Source organism: Sapajus apella, unplaced genomic scaffold, assembly GCF_009761245.1.
Source record: "Sapajus apella isolate SASKATOON/1434 unplaced genomic scaffold, GSC_monkey_1.0 scaffold4, whole genome shotgun sequence".
Lineage (NCBI taxonomy): Eukaryota > Metazoa > Chordata > Mammalia > Primates > Cebidae > Sapajus > Sapajus apella.
In genome coordinates, this window is record NW_022436944.1 from 4,467,510 (window position 1) to 4,482,092 (window position 14,583).

Here is a 14,583-nt window from a genome sequence, read left to right on the forward strand (position 1 = left end):
AAAAAAAAAAAAAAAAAAAAAAAAAAAAAAAAAAAAAAAAAAAAAAAGATTAACGACCCGAACACACACTACTTAAGTATGAATTTCTGTTTTTTTTTTGTTTTTTTCACCTCCAAAGAAAAGTTCTTGTCTTTTAAGTGAATTTCCAACATAACATAATGCATTAAAAAGAGCTTGAAGAGCTTGGCATTGGAGGAAAATAGCTTGATTTTGAAGCCATGTTTGCCACATATTTGCCAAGCTAATTGTTTTTTCTATGCTTCTATTTCCCCAATAAAACCTACCTCACATGGTTATTGTGAAAACTTGTCCAGTGAGTAACATGTATCCTGCTGTAGATATAAATAGATCTGGGTATACCTATGAATAAGTCTGTAAGCAAAAACTAGATTGGTAATAGGATGGTATTGTTGTCTTAGCACTAATATCACTTTCTCGGCTTCATGATCTTCTTCATTTAGATAGTTTCCATTTATTAAATGTGCAAATGCATTAATATCCCTATTTCTCAAATAAAGCAACTGATGATGGGAAACTTTAGGTCACACAACTAACTTTTAAATCATTCTCAGCAAACTGACACAAGAACAGAAAACCAAACACTGCATGTTCTCACTCATAAGTGGGTGTTGAACAATGAGAACACATGGACACAGGAAGGGGAACATCATACACTGGGTCCTGTCGAGGGGTGGGAGAGCTAGGGGAGGGATAGTAGTGGGTGGGGTCATTGGGAAGGGATAACAGGAGAAATGCCTAATGTAGATGACGGGGGTATGGATTCAGCAAACCACCTAGACATGTGTATACCTATGTAACAATCCTGCATGATCTGCACATGTATCACAGAACTTAAAGTGTAATTCAAAATTTTTTAATTTTTAATTTTTGTGGGTTAATTTTTTCACCTGCATGTCTTGATTTTAAAACATAATTTTAAATTATGGTGTATAAAATAATACTTTAGTCACCCTAAAATCAGAAAAACAATAGTTAAATATAAGAATATATCGTTGGCAGGAATAAGTCTCATCTTCCTTATGAGGTTATCATTCCCAGTGTAGTAAGTAAACTTTATCCAAAAAGACATTTTATAATTTTGAATTTCAAAATCTATTTATTTATTATTATAGTTTATATCATATGCTTTGTTTCATAATTATGTATTTATATAAAATGTGAAAAACAAATTTGATCAAAACATTTCTGTAACTGTAATTATAGAGCAACATAAAATTTAATGAAACAAGATGCTTCTGATTCTTCAGCATTTCCTCAGACATTTTTGAATAAAAGTCATGAGATTGTTTCCAAGGTACACTACTTTTAAAATCACAAGTTATTAAATAATATTTCTCAGTATAACATAATTATTTTCAGATTGATAAGAAATTATACCTACTTCAATTTTTCTTCCCTGTCTGTAACACTCAAGATCAGAGTGCTAAAAAGCAGAGCCCAACTGCTTTTATTTTTGATATGTTAAAATTTTCTCAGTATTGTTTTATCTTACCATAACAGATATTATTAACTTGATGAGATGATCTACACACTTACTGCACATGAAATGTTAACAGTAACCTATCCACAGATCTCTGTTATATAAAAACAAGTGAATGTTTATCTTATAAAAATTACATTGGACAGTTTTTGGTAGATTAACATCTAGGAATTGATATCAAATAACATTTATTTTATGACAAGTCAAAATATTAATTGGAAATACATATATTTAATATATAATTTAAAAAAAACATCGTAACCAAATGATGTAATAAGCGTTAAATTTTAGGTTATGCTTAAAAGCGATAACACTCATTATGCTTTGGGTGATTCAATAAGGTTTCTAGAAGCATAAAAATTATACCTTTTCTGGACAGGTGTGGTAGCTCACCCAAAGCATAATGAGTATTACACTTTGGGTGATTCAGTAAGGTTTCTGGAAGCAAAAGCCGTAAATCCCAGCACTTTGGGAAGCCAAGGTGGATGGATTACCTGAGGTCGGGAGTTGGAGATCAGCTTGGCCAATATGGTGAAACACTACCTCTACTAAAACTACAAAAAAATTAGCCAGGTGTGGTGGTTGATGCCTATAACCCCAGCTACTTGGGATGCTGAAGCAGGAGAATCACTTGAACCTGGGAAGTAGAGTTTGCAGTGAGCCGAAATCATGCGTCTGTACTCCAGCCTGGGCAACATGAGCAAAACTCTGTCATAGAAACATATAAAAATTAAAATTTTTAAAGAAGTCTTTCTAATCGTAAGCTAAATTTTTGTATAATTAGGTTATATACTATGGAGATTTGTTTAGTCATTCTTTCATTTATTTATTCAACAAATATATTTGAAAGCCTACATGTATCAAGCATTATTGAAGTAATAGGGATGCAGCAGTAAACACAAATAGGCAAAGATGACAAAGCAAAGAAAAAACAATGAGGCATGGAGAACAGAGAAAATCTTTACCCTCAAAGGCCTTTCAATCTAAAGAAGGAAAAAGACAAGAAACAAATACATACATACTGTGTCTTATCATGGTGAGAGCTCTGGAAAAATTATGAAACATAGAAGCATAGAGCAAGATGCGGATAAAATATGATACATTTGTAAGGTGGTCACAAAAAGCTTCTGACAAAGTTATATTAGAATAAAGGGACAGAGTAAATCATGTGAATATTTGGGGAAAAATTTTCCCAGAAGATAGAGCAGCAAGAACTACCTCTAAGACTAAAGTATTTAGGATGTTGCAAGAACAGCAAGAAAGCGAGTATGGCTAGTATAGGTGTGTGAAGAGGAAGTGGTAAGAGGTAAGATCAGAGAAGCACAAAGAGCCAAGATATAAGATTTGAAACTTGCATGAGTTTCTGAAATCTTTCCTGAGTGAGACATTTAGCCATGAAATATTCAGACATTAGAGTGGCATATTTGGGCTCAAACATTATAAAGAGATCTCTAACTGGTAGGTACAAGAATGAAGTAAACAGAAGAACTAGGTTATTACAGAAATCTAAGTGAGGAATGTTCGTACCTTAGATTAGGTAAAAGAGGGAAATAAAGATCAGAATCAGGCTCTACTTTGAAGGAAGATCTAACAATATTTGCTGAGATATTGGATGTGGAATATGAGAGAATAAATTGAGACAAGGGTACTCCAAAAATGTTGACTTGAGCCACGAGGAGAGCAGAGGTACCATTTCCTGAGATATTTACAACTATGGGAGGATGTGGTTGGGATAGTAACATAAAAAGTCCTATTTTAGACATTTCAAATTTAAGGGACCTGTTTTTCCAGAAACATTTAGATTTAATTATTTAATTTAGATTTAAATTTTTATTGTGACACAGGTATCTGTAATTCAAGGGAGAGAATGGGGCTAAAGATATAAATTTGGTATCTAAAAGTATGAAGATGGTCTTTAAAGCCGTGAGACAGTTTTATTTCACTTACAGAGGTTGGCGATAAAACAGATGTCTGAGCACACCAAGATTAGAGGGTGGGAGGAGAAAGAGGAACTGTAGAGAGAATGGAGCAGCAAAATGACTTGGAAGGGGCAATTAGGAGAACATGGTATCCACTGAAGACTAAAAAAAATAAAATATTTTGGGAAAGGAGTATCTGTATAAAATACAGAATTAGTACAAAGAAAATTATGTGACATTGTGTATAATTGTGAGTCTGGAAGTATGACCATATTGGTAGCAAAAATATCGTGTTTTGATGGGGTGGGGGAACTAAAACCTGAATAGAGATGAAAATGAAAATGAGAGGCGAGGAATCAGAAACTGCAGTTTGAGGTATCTCTTTCGGAGAGCATTACTCTAAATTGGATCAGGGAAGTCAAGTCAGGGGATGTCTGGACAAGAGAGGGTAGAGGTATTTTTGATTGATTTTGCTTTTTCGTGGGGAATATTGCAACATGGATGTGAACAGATGAGAATGGTATAGTGATTAATGTGGTTAATTTGGTTTTGTGTAAACATCATTTCTACTTAATTTTATTTGTTTTCTTTATAGACAACAATGCTTGTAAATACAATGCAAGCCACTTGGTTAGAACTTAGGTAATTAGCCATTTGGACTATGTGGAGCGCCAATAAAAGGAATCAAGAGACAGGTATCAAAGAGAAAAATAGACAACATCCTAGATATTCTGAACATAAAAAAGTATAACAAATATTTCTTTGATATGTATTCCATAGAAAAGGTCATACTGAATCCTATTGACTTGTAGTGTGTCCTACATTTTAAGAGAATTGCTCATTGATTTCTTTTATGAAAGACAAATCAGAAACAACTATTTTCTAAAAAGGCATAGGCAGTAGGCAAGTAAACTTACAATAGAATTGACTGGTCATAGATTCATTGCAAGACAAGAAACCGGGGGAAAATAACTTCTCATAAGCAAGCTGGTATAAGTAGTGACAAAATGTTGACCCTCAGACCACAAAACATGTATATGCTACTCTTTGTGTGTCCTTGACCATTCATAGAAGTATTATGTAATGCCTAAGGGAAAATTAATTTGTTAAAATATAATGAATTCTATAATACAAATAACTGAGTCCTTAAATTATATACTTCTCATGTAATATGGAAACAATAATAATAATTTATTTAGCCAATTGTCAGAATATTCTTAAGAAAGTACTGACCAGGTAGCCTTCGGAGTCATAATTTTAAACCTATAATGTTGTTAGTATTAACAATTACGTCAATTAAATTTATTAGTTGCTAACATGTGCTAGCCCCCTGCTCAGAACTTCACTTTCATGATTATAGCAATTCGCTAAAGAAGTATCTTCATCCTTAACAGGTGGTGATAAAGATATTGAGCCTTACAGAGCTGAAGCCACTCAAAATTCCACAGCTATTAACAAAAACCAGAACTCCAAATTGAACTTTGTAGTGTGATGGAGGAACCCAGATTCATCTTCCCTAAAATTTTCTTCCTCTTTATTTGAATTTTGCATACCACTAGGGAAGGAACAGAATAAAAATTCCATCTCCTTTGCCCTTAATTTTTTTTTAATTTCTAAAATCAAAGTGTTAATACCTATCTCCTTGGCTGTTATGGAAATTTGAGAAACTATATGTAATATACCTGATAGTATTCCAGATACAAACTCTAAGTAAGTAAGATTGCTAAATAAAATACAATTTAACTAGATACAAACTCTTACTTAGAGTTTGTATCTAGTTAAATGTAAAAATCAGCTAAATGAGGAATATATATGTAATATATATATTATATATATAAGTATAAATATACTATTGACATATATTAGTATAAACATAATACTAAGATGTGTCAGTATAAATGTACTACTAATTCTACTATGTATATATAAGTATAAATATGACCCATAAATCTAATAGGGCATTATATTAATGTTATTTGTATTTTAGTTGGAATTCACATTTATCTGGGTGTTTTGCTTTGTTTTCACTAAATCTGGTAAACCTAACTGCAAGTTTATGGACTACAGAGAATAGGAAGTGGCCCCAAGGAACAAAATTTTGGCAAAAGCAGGGAAATATGTGAGAGAAAATTTAGAGAAGTTCAGCAAAGGGCCCAGGGGTTGGTAGGCAGAACAGAATCAGGGCAGCAGGGTTTGGAGAGTGGGGACTCAAGGGACAAGCTGCATTTCTAAGATTTGGCTGAATTCCTGAAGATTGGCTTACAACTAGGAAGGGCTCAGTATGCACGTTTCAGGTTTCCAGTAAGGATTAGTAAACTGAGGAAAGTAAGAATTAACATCATAAAGGCAAAAAGTAAACTATTAATATTATAATTAAAATAAGCTTGCCTTCTCCTTTAACCTGAATTTCTAAAGCTATTTATTTGTATTGAAATTTATTTTATTGTTTGTTTTTGGAATTTTCTGTCATTTAATCTTCTTGAAAATGGTGACCTCTGGGAAATAAATATTTCAAAGAATATATTCATAAAAATGTTGAATTATATTAATGAAACCTGAAATAGATAACGAGGAGAGAATAACATAAACCAGAAAACATGTTATTTGTAAAACCTGAAACTAATTCTATTTATAGCACTAGACTTTGCAATCTCATATTTTATGTGCAAATTATGTATTACTAAAATTTACTATTTACAAGAATTCTACATACTTAGCAATTAATTCAGATATTGTAATAGTAGTAGGGATACTACCTATATTTATTATAACAAAATCATTGTGGAAGTCAAAGAAACCTAAAACATAAAAAATTACTAAATTTCTAGGATGTGCAAATCTTACCCTTATTTTCTCTATCAACTTTGGGGTCAGATATTCTATTACTCAGACTTACATTAGAGTATGTGTAAATTAAGACTTTTTTTTTATCTCTGTCTTAAATTATAGGTGATAGCTGAATTGGTTGTTTTCCATGTTTCTTAATTACATTATTTATCTTCCAATATACATATTAAAATAAATAATAAATTAAATTATTATTTATCTGCATTATTACAATGCAGACCATTTATATATAAAAATAATATTAGTGAGAAAAATGATTATCTCCTCAATGTAAAATTAAACGTTATCTTTATAATTGTCTTTTGTTTTCCTTGAAATTTCTACAGAAAATTTGCTTTAAACTCATACATTTATTTTTATTGTGTTTCAACTTTTTTCCTTCATTTTTTGGACTAGAAAAGATTTTGAAGTAAGGAACTCTAAATAAGTTAAATCATAGTTGTAACACAATATGCTTGCAATCACCTTTACAATGAGATTTTAAAATGAATAAATATTATTTTGTAAAGTAGCGTTGACTTTACAAAATATTGGTAAAGCAGAGGTGTGAACCTACTTTAGATATAAACACATAATCAAATATCTACAAATGGAAAAGAATAAGATGATGAAAATGCAAAACTGATCTTCAATCTTTAGCAATTTCAGAACTAAAAATTTTTCCTTTAGTAAGGAAGAAAAATATAAAAGAATAAAATATATGATTGTTGACATAGACTATAACTATTGATAAATACTTCATAAAGTATGTGATAAAGATTTGATAAAATACATGATAAACTCTTGTAGTGGGACCACAAAAAAATTAAAAAGGCTGATGAGATCCATTTTTTTGCTTTGATAAATTCATGTCTAAGTAATAATTGGATAAGGATATTATAGTATTTTTAATACTTCCAAACTCTTCAGCTATTGATAAAACTGTGTATCTTAGAGTTGGTACTAAAGTGTGGAGAATGAATAAAGATCTAAAATATTTATTTATCTAAAGTCAGTATTCATAGTCTTTAGTATCCAGCTTTCAGAAATTTTGAGCTTGGACTAATACACACTAAAAGGACTCTCTGGAGATTGAAAGGTAAGGAGAGAAAGGCACAAAAGGAGGAAAAATAGTCAAAAGGCTAGATACGGTTTGAAATGGGGTTCTACATTAAGTCTTTTTGACACAAAAGCCCATTTCTTTTCACTAGATTATCTAGCCCTCTTGTCGCTCGAAATTTAGTCTATAATTTATACTCTAAATTTATTATTTCTCAATCATCACTGGGCTCAGTATTTATTACTCATCATATTTCTGTGTTTAGGCTCTAACTTTATGCATTAGGGAGGTAAAACTGTGGTTATCTGTGAACACTATCGTCTTGCTGAGGAAATATTACATCTAAGTTCTTATATTGTCTTATTTGAAATTTATAAATTAAAAATATAATGTTGAGAATGGAACTCCAAAAATATAATTTTCTTAGAGTAAATCAAACTAATTTTTGTCAGTTTAGTGTTTTTTCGTAGACACAGATAATTTAATTATTCCTGGAACATTACCATTGTCTGTTCATGCAAAACCTACTTCATGTTTGAAATGATTTTATTATTTTTTCATTTATTACACATTCTTGCATTCCACACACATGCATGCACACACAGACACATTACTCTATTAGGCACATCTATATACAACTTGTTATCCATTTATGAATAGGTAAGTAGGTATGCTTTCACTCTTTTTCAGACTGGTTTCCATAGGTATTAAATGGAAATTTAGACAGAAGAAGTTTTAAACCTACACCTCCATATGTACAGATCATTCATAAATTTAACTCTTATGTCAGATTCTAACTGCCTATGGAATGCAGAAGTGTAATCCTCAATTTTACATTCACCCACGCTTTTACTTTTTCACTTCTGAGCAAGATAGTTTCAATTCTTGGGTTTCTGTATTCTGCTAACTAAAATACAGCTTTTCTGCTTTTGTCATGACCCATTTTTAAAAATAAAGTTTTCTTGCATCTTAAATATCAATTAGGTAATGCAGCTCTACTTTTGTCATTACGGTGCAATAAATTTCAGTCAATTTAATTATAATTCCAATAAAACGTAGAAGAAAAAGGATACTTCACTCAACTACATATTTTAGTTAGAGCTGTAATATATTAATCTTGAGCCAGGTCCTCTTTTCTTCCAAAAGCTCCCTATCAGTTTTATCAGCTGGTCCTGTCATGTGTGTGTCCTTTGAGATGAATGCACCACACCGATTCTTCATTTAGCAGTATATTAAAGGCCAAAATATTTTGAAAGAGATGGAAAGAGTAACAGCAAGCTTACCTCAAATAGTGCTAAGGAAACTAAAAAACTTACCATTCATTTCGAAAGGAGGAATTTAATTCTCCAGATAGCACCAAAACAGAACTAATGATCATAATGTATCCCCACTCCCAACAACACTTCGATGTGATATTTCATATCATGTTTGTTCATGCCTGTAGCAGATGATTTGGCTGGCACAATATCCTATCCTAGCCTCAGTATAGAAATCTGGCAATAAAATAGAACATCCAAAGATGCAATAAGAACCAATATTAAGTAAGGAAGCCATGCAAAATACTCAGTGAATCTCTTAGCATACGTCTATCTATCTGCACACAAAGGGAGGAAATGTATGTGCTGGGAATCTGCATTCTTCTGGAACACCATATGTAAGGTCTACTGAGATATTTTGAGTGTGCATAATCTTCCTAGTAGGGATAATATGGATAATTTTCATAGACACTTTCTATGAATTAGAATCTGATGCTAGAATATCACAATCTGAACAGAAGATTATCATTACCTCACACTGAGTGTAACTAACGATAATTCAGCTAATTCTTGTTATCAGATATCTATATTTAAAAACTCAGTAAGCAAAAGATAGCCTATTTGAAACATATTACTTTGTCTACAAAATAAATCTCAACCATGTATCTGATGTTAAAGTATTATTTGAATCACATAATACAATGTCTGTCACATAGTAAGCATGACTAAGAATAGTAATTTTAATAACTTATACTACCAATAATCATAAACATATAAGTTTCCTAGGAATGTGGAAAATTCTACTGACCACTGTAAAATACTAATGAAAGAGTGGAAATAGGAGCATTTTCCCATTAACTGTAATAAAATAATTCTTAGCATAATAATACTTTTTAGACTGTTTGACGGTTAAAGAAGTTTAACTAAGATAATACTGTACTAGACATTCTTAAAATAAGCTGCTGTTATTACAGTATAAGTTTAATCATTATAAAAGCCATGACACTTTTCTTGGAGGATTTGTGTACATTATCATATTATTTATTTTTCTTTTGGGGGTACTATAATATGAAAGTATGCTATCCTTGTGTTATGAAAATGTATGGAAATTTAGGTAAATTATTAGAGTGAAATATACTTAACAAACATTTGCCTTAATGTACCTTTCATAAATTTGTGCAGGGGATCTAAAAAGTTATACATGCAGGATTATATAGACACACATAGTGAAAAATAACATTTTAAAGCATATTCAGTATGAAAATAATTTAAAATCTCATTCATCCTAAATGTTCATTGCGTAATAATAAAAACACTAAAAGTATAAAATTAGTAACTTTTATTCAGAATGCCATACAAAAAAGTAAGTGAGCATTAAAATTTGGCAATAGTGTGATGTTTTCACAAAAGCTGAAAAACTCTCACACATGTTTAAAACTAAAATCACATGGAAGTTGGGTTTAGCTATGATTTTGTATCTATATTTCAATATTTTTGCTTATATTGGCTTAATGTTGTCCATCCAATCACTCAAAAGGACCACACAAAATACGAATGAACATTTCTGCAATATCAAAACATGAAAGTCCATAACAGTTTTTTATTCCATAAGGAAAATACCAAACAACATTATGACATGCATTTAAAAATTAATATTTTGAGAAATACACATGGAGCATTTACTTTTTAAATAAAGTAAACATAGTCACTGGCTTTCTTACTTTTTAGACTTAATATTATATATAAAGTCAAAAGGATAAAAACTATATTACTCCATAATTGGTAGTTTTCTTTTTTCTTATGTTTTACTTTCTTAACTCTTCCAGAGATAAAATTATATTTAGCATTTTTCTGCAGTATATGCCCATGTTTTGTAGATAGGAATGCCATTTTAGAGGTATATTTATAGCAATCTAGATGTGATTCAAAATTAGTCTTTTTGAGTTGTAGCAGAAATAAAGTAACCACAATATAGTTATAGCCTTTTTTTTAAAGACAGGATCTTGCTCTGTCTCCCAGGCTGGGGTGCAGTGGTGCAATCAAGGCTCTCATTTTAGCCTCAACCATCCAGGGCTCAAACATTCCCCTCAAAATGCTGGGATTACAAGCATGAGCCACCTCACCAGGTCTGTACTCATAGCCTTTAAAATTAAGTATTTATTCATTATGTTTATAAAAGAAGATCAAATTGATATTCAAGGAAAAGATATTTTTAAAGATAATCTTACAACGTCGTAAATTATAAAGCATTTGTTCATAAAAGTCACTAAAGTATTACAAATTAAACATATCAACAGCTACTAAAAGGAATATATGAATTTCTCATTATTTTCATATGGTATAGGTATCTAGCATACCAAAATTACGTATGTATTTGACATGTTAAAATAAATCTTGTAATCTATTTTCCATCAGCATGAATAATGACTAGAATCTGTCACTGGTTTTCAGTAGCTGGAGTTGGAAAACCTAACATTATTTAAAACAAGCAACAATATACCAAGTTGTCAGTTTCTATTAAAGAAATTCAACTCAACAAATGTTAGGCATAAAAACTTCACTGTGAATAAATAATTTTGCATTAAGAAACCTCAGCCAGGTGTAGTGGCTCATGCCTGTAATCTCAGCACTTTGGGAGGACCAGTTTGGCAGATCATTTGAGGTCAGGAGTTCAAGACCAGCTTCTACTACAGAGGAGCTGGCTAATTTTTTGCATAACATTTTTAGTATTATACAAAAAAGACATCGTCTGTACTAAAAATATTATACAAAAAATTAGCCAGATGTGGTGACATGTGTCTGTGGTCCCAGCTACTCAGGAAGCTGAGACAAGATAAAGATAACAACTTGAACCCAGGAGGCAGAGGTTGCAGTGAGCCAAGATCATGCCACTGCACTCCACCCAGGGTGACAGAATGAGAGTCTGTTTCAAAAAATAAATAACATGGGGAGAAATGCCAGATACAGGTGATGGGGAGGAAGGCAGCAAACCACATTGCCATGTATGTACCTATGCAAGAATCCTGCATGTTCTTTGCATGTACCCCAAAACCTAAAATGCAATAAAATATAAATAAATAAATCTCAGAACAACATTTTTTATCTTTATTTTAATCATTATTAAGTAAATATCTGAGTGTACTATGCCACTAATGGTACTGGCTGTTATAAAGAACCATGTTTTAAATATAGTAAAGTATGATTGTATGCCAAATAAGGAGAACTTTAACTATATTTCCTAAGGAAATTTATCAGCCAAATAAGGTTCTAGGAAATATGACTTGATTTTAAAAATGACCTTTATCACGAGAGATTGCATAAAAAGTAAATATCATACTATGTCAGAAAGGTAGACAAACATTATAATTCAATTATAAGTTACCTCAATCTGCAAGGTTTTTGTACTGAACTTATAAAAATACCAGACTGAAAAATTTAAATGAATTAATGTGAAGAACTCAGTGGAACATTTTCTTAAGTTTTGTAATAAATCCTTTAGCTGTAAAATTAAAAAGGAAATGAAAATTAGAAAGCATTTACATTTCCTTCTCCACTCTCCTAATCTCCCAAAAAAGTAATAATTTTTTAAGGAAAATATGATAGATCATATTCGTTTTAAAGGTAGAGATTTTGATTCTATTTATTTAACATATCTTCCTAAAGACACGGCGTCATGATTTATAATTGTTTCCATAAGATTATAGTGTTCTGGTCATGCTGTTTTCTTTCCCTAATTTAACCGCTGAGTTTTGCATAATCAATCAACACTGTCATAAAAAGAACCAAATGTGGCCATTAAAGATTAGAATAATATTTCATCCATGATTTGGCTATTATTTAGGCAGATTTTAAAAACTATATAATTATTATTATAAAGATGTGTTTCCACCATTATTTGGGCATCTGGTTCTAATCCTTTTTGGTTTTATCCAACATTATGAATGTGAATAATAATTTTTTTTTTTTTTTCCCCTTGGGTGAGCTGGTGGGGTCAGGCAGGCCCAGTGAGGAACAGCCATGGGATGTCTTTTTTTTTTTTTTTTTTTTTTTTTTTTCAAAAAAAAAAAAAAAGAAAAAAAGAAAAAAAAAAGAATGAAGGAGAGGAAGAAAGAGAAAGAGGAAGAGGGAGAGAGAAGAGAATGGGGGTGTTGCTTTATTGCCTGGGCTAGAATGCAGTCTAAAAATGGGTGTGCCTATAATTGTGCTTAATAATAGAGACGTGAAAAAAAATGAGGGAAGAAAATAACAAACAAGCAGCCAACCAATATTTCATTTAAACCTGTAAATAGATGTGATGTGGTACTGATAAGAGTGTATATTTTGTGTATTTAAAGTGGAGAGTTCTTTTGTGTATTTAAAGTGGAGAGTTCTATAAATGTTAATTAAGTTTACTTGTTCCAGATCTGAGTTCAAATCCTGGATATCGTTGTTAATTTTCTGTCTCATTGATCTGTCTAATATTGTTGTTGAAGTCTTCCACTATTATTGTGTGGGAGTCTAAGTCTCTTTATAAGTCATATATCTGGGTATTCCATATTGGGTGCGTATATATTTAGGATCTTTAGCTCTTCTTGTTGCATTGATCCTTTTATCATTATGTAATATCCTTCTTTGCTTCTTTTGATCTTTGTTGCTTTAAAGTAACTCCTGCTTTTTATTTATTTATTTATTTTTGCTCTCCATTTGGTTGGTAAATCTTTCTCCATCCCTTTGTTTTGGGTCTTTGTGTATCCTTGCATGTGAGATGGGTCTGGATGCAGCATGCCAATGGGTTTTGGCTTTTTTTGCTTGCCTGTGTATTTGGATTGGAGGATTTAGTCGATTTAAATTTAGAATTAATAATAATATATGTGAGTTTAATATTGCCATTTAATGTGAGCTGGCTGTTTTGCCTATTAGTTGATGTAAATTCTTGATTATGTTGATGCTCTTTACTTTTTGGTATTTTTTAGAAAGGCTGATACTGGTTGTTCCTTTCTATGTGTAGTGGTTCTTTCAGGAGCTCTTGTAAAGCTGGCCTGGTGGTGATGAAATCTCTGAGCGCTTGCTTGTTCACAAAAGATTTTATTTTTCCTTCGCTTATGAAGCTTAGTTTGGCTGGATGGAAAATTCTGGGTTGAAAGTTCTTTTCTTTAAAGATGTTGAATATTGGCCCCCAATCTCTTCTAGCTTGTAGGGTTTCTGCTGAGAGATCTGCTGTGAGTCTGATAGGCTTCCCTTTATGGGTAACCTGACCTTTCTCTCTGGCTGCCCTCAGTATTTTCTCCTTCATTTCAACCCTGGTGAATCTGACATATTATGTGCCTTGAAGTTGGTCTTCTTGAGGAATATCTTTGTGGTGTTCTCTGTATTACCTGGAGTTGAATATTGTCCTGCCTTGCTAGGTTGGGAAAGTTTTCCTGAATAATATTCTGAAGTGTATTTTCCAGCTTGGATTGATTCTCTTCGTCACATTCAGGTACACCTATCAAGCCTAGATTAGGCCTTTTCAGAGTCCCATATTTCTTGGAGACTTTGCTCATTCCTTTTTATCCTTTTTTTTCTAATCTTGTCTTCTTGTTTTATTTCATAAAGTTGGTCTTCGACCTCTGATACCTTGTCTTCTGCTTGATCTATTCGGCTTTTAAAACTTGTGCATAGTTCACGAAGTTCTCGTGTTGTGTTTTTCAGCTCCATTAATTCACTTATATTCTTCTCTAAATTGTGTATTCTTGTTAAGATTTCATGAAACATTTTTTCAAAGTTCTTAGTTTCTTTGCATTGGGTTAGAACAAGTTCTTTTAACTCACAGAAGTTTCTTATCATCCACATTTTGAAGCCTGCTTCTGTTAATGGAACACACTCGTTCTCCATCAGGCCTTGTTCTATTGCTGATGAGAAACTGTGATCCCCTGTAGAGGGAGAGGCATTCTGATTTTGGGTATTCGCAGCATTTTTAGGCTGTTTTCTTCCCTTCATTATAAATTTATCCATCTGTGGTCTTTATAATTACCGTCTTTATAATTGGGTTTCTGAGTGGAC

At 31.8% G+C, this 14,583-nt stretch overlaps 1 protein-coding gene across 4 annotated transcripts in view; it reads left to right on the plus strand.

Annotated features, from left to right (window-relative positions):
- The window catches only part of BCHE (butyrylcholinesterase), an 81,343-nt gene that overhangs the window by 33,567 nt on the left and 33,193 nt on the right, over positions 1 to 14,583 (plus strand). Inside the window, exon 3 of one of the 4 annotated variants that reach the window (XM_032261483.1) lies at positions 4,016 to 4,216. The exons of the other annotated variants lie outside the window; for them this stretch is intronic. Within the exon in view, the coding sequence (XP_032117374.1) occupies positions 4,016 to 4,031 (16 nt within the window). The 3' untranslated portion in view covers positions 4,032 to 4,216. Of the gene's footprint in view, positions 1 to 4,015; positions 4,217 to 14,583 lie in introns of those variants that run through there. 4 annotated transcript variants of the gene reach the window in all.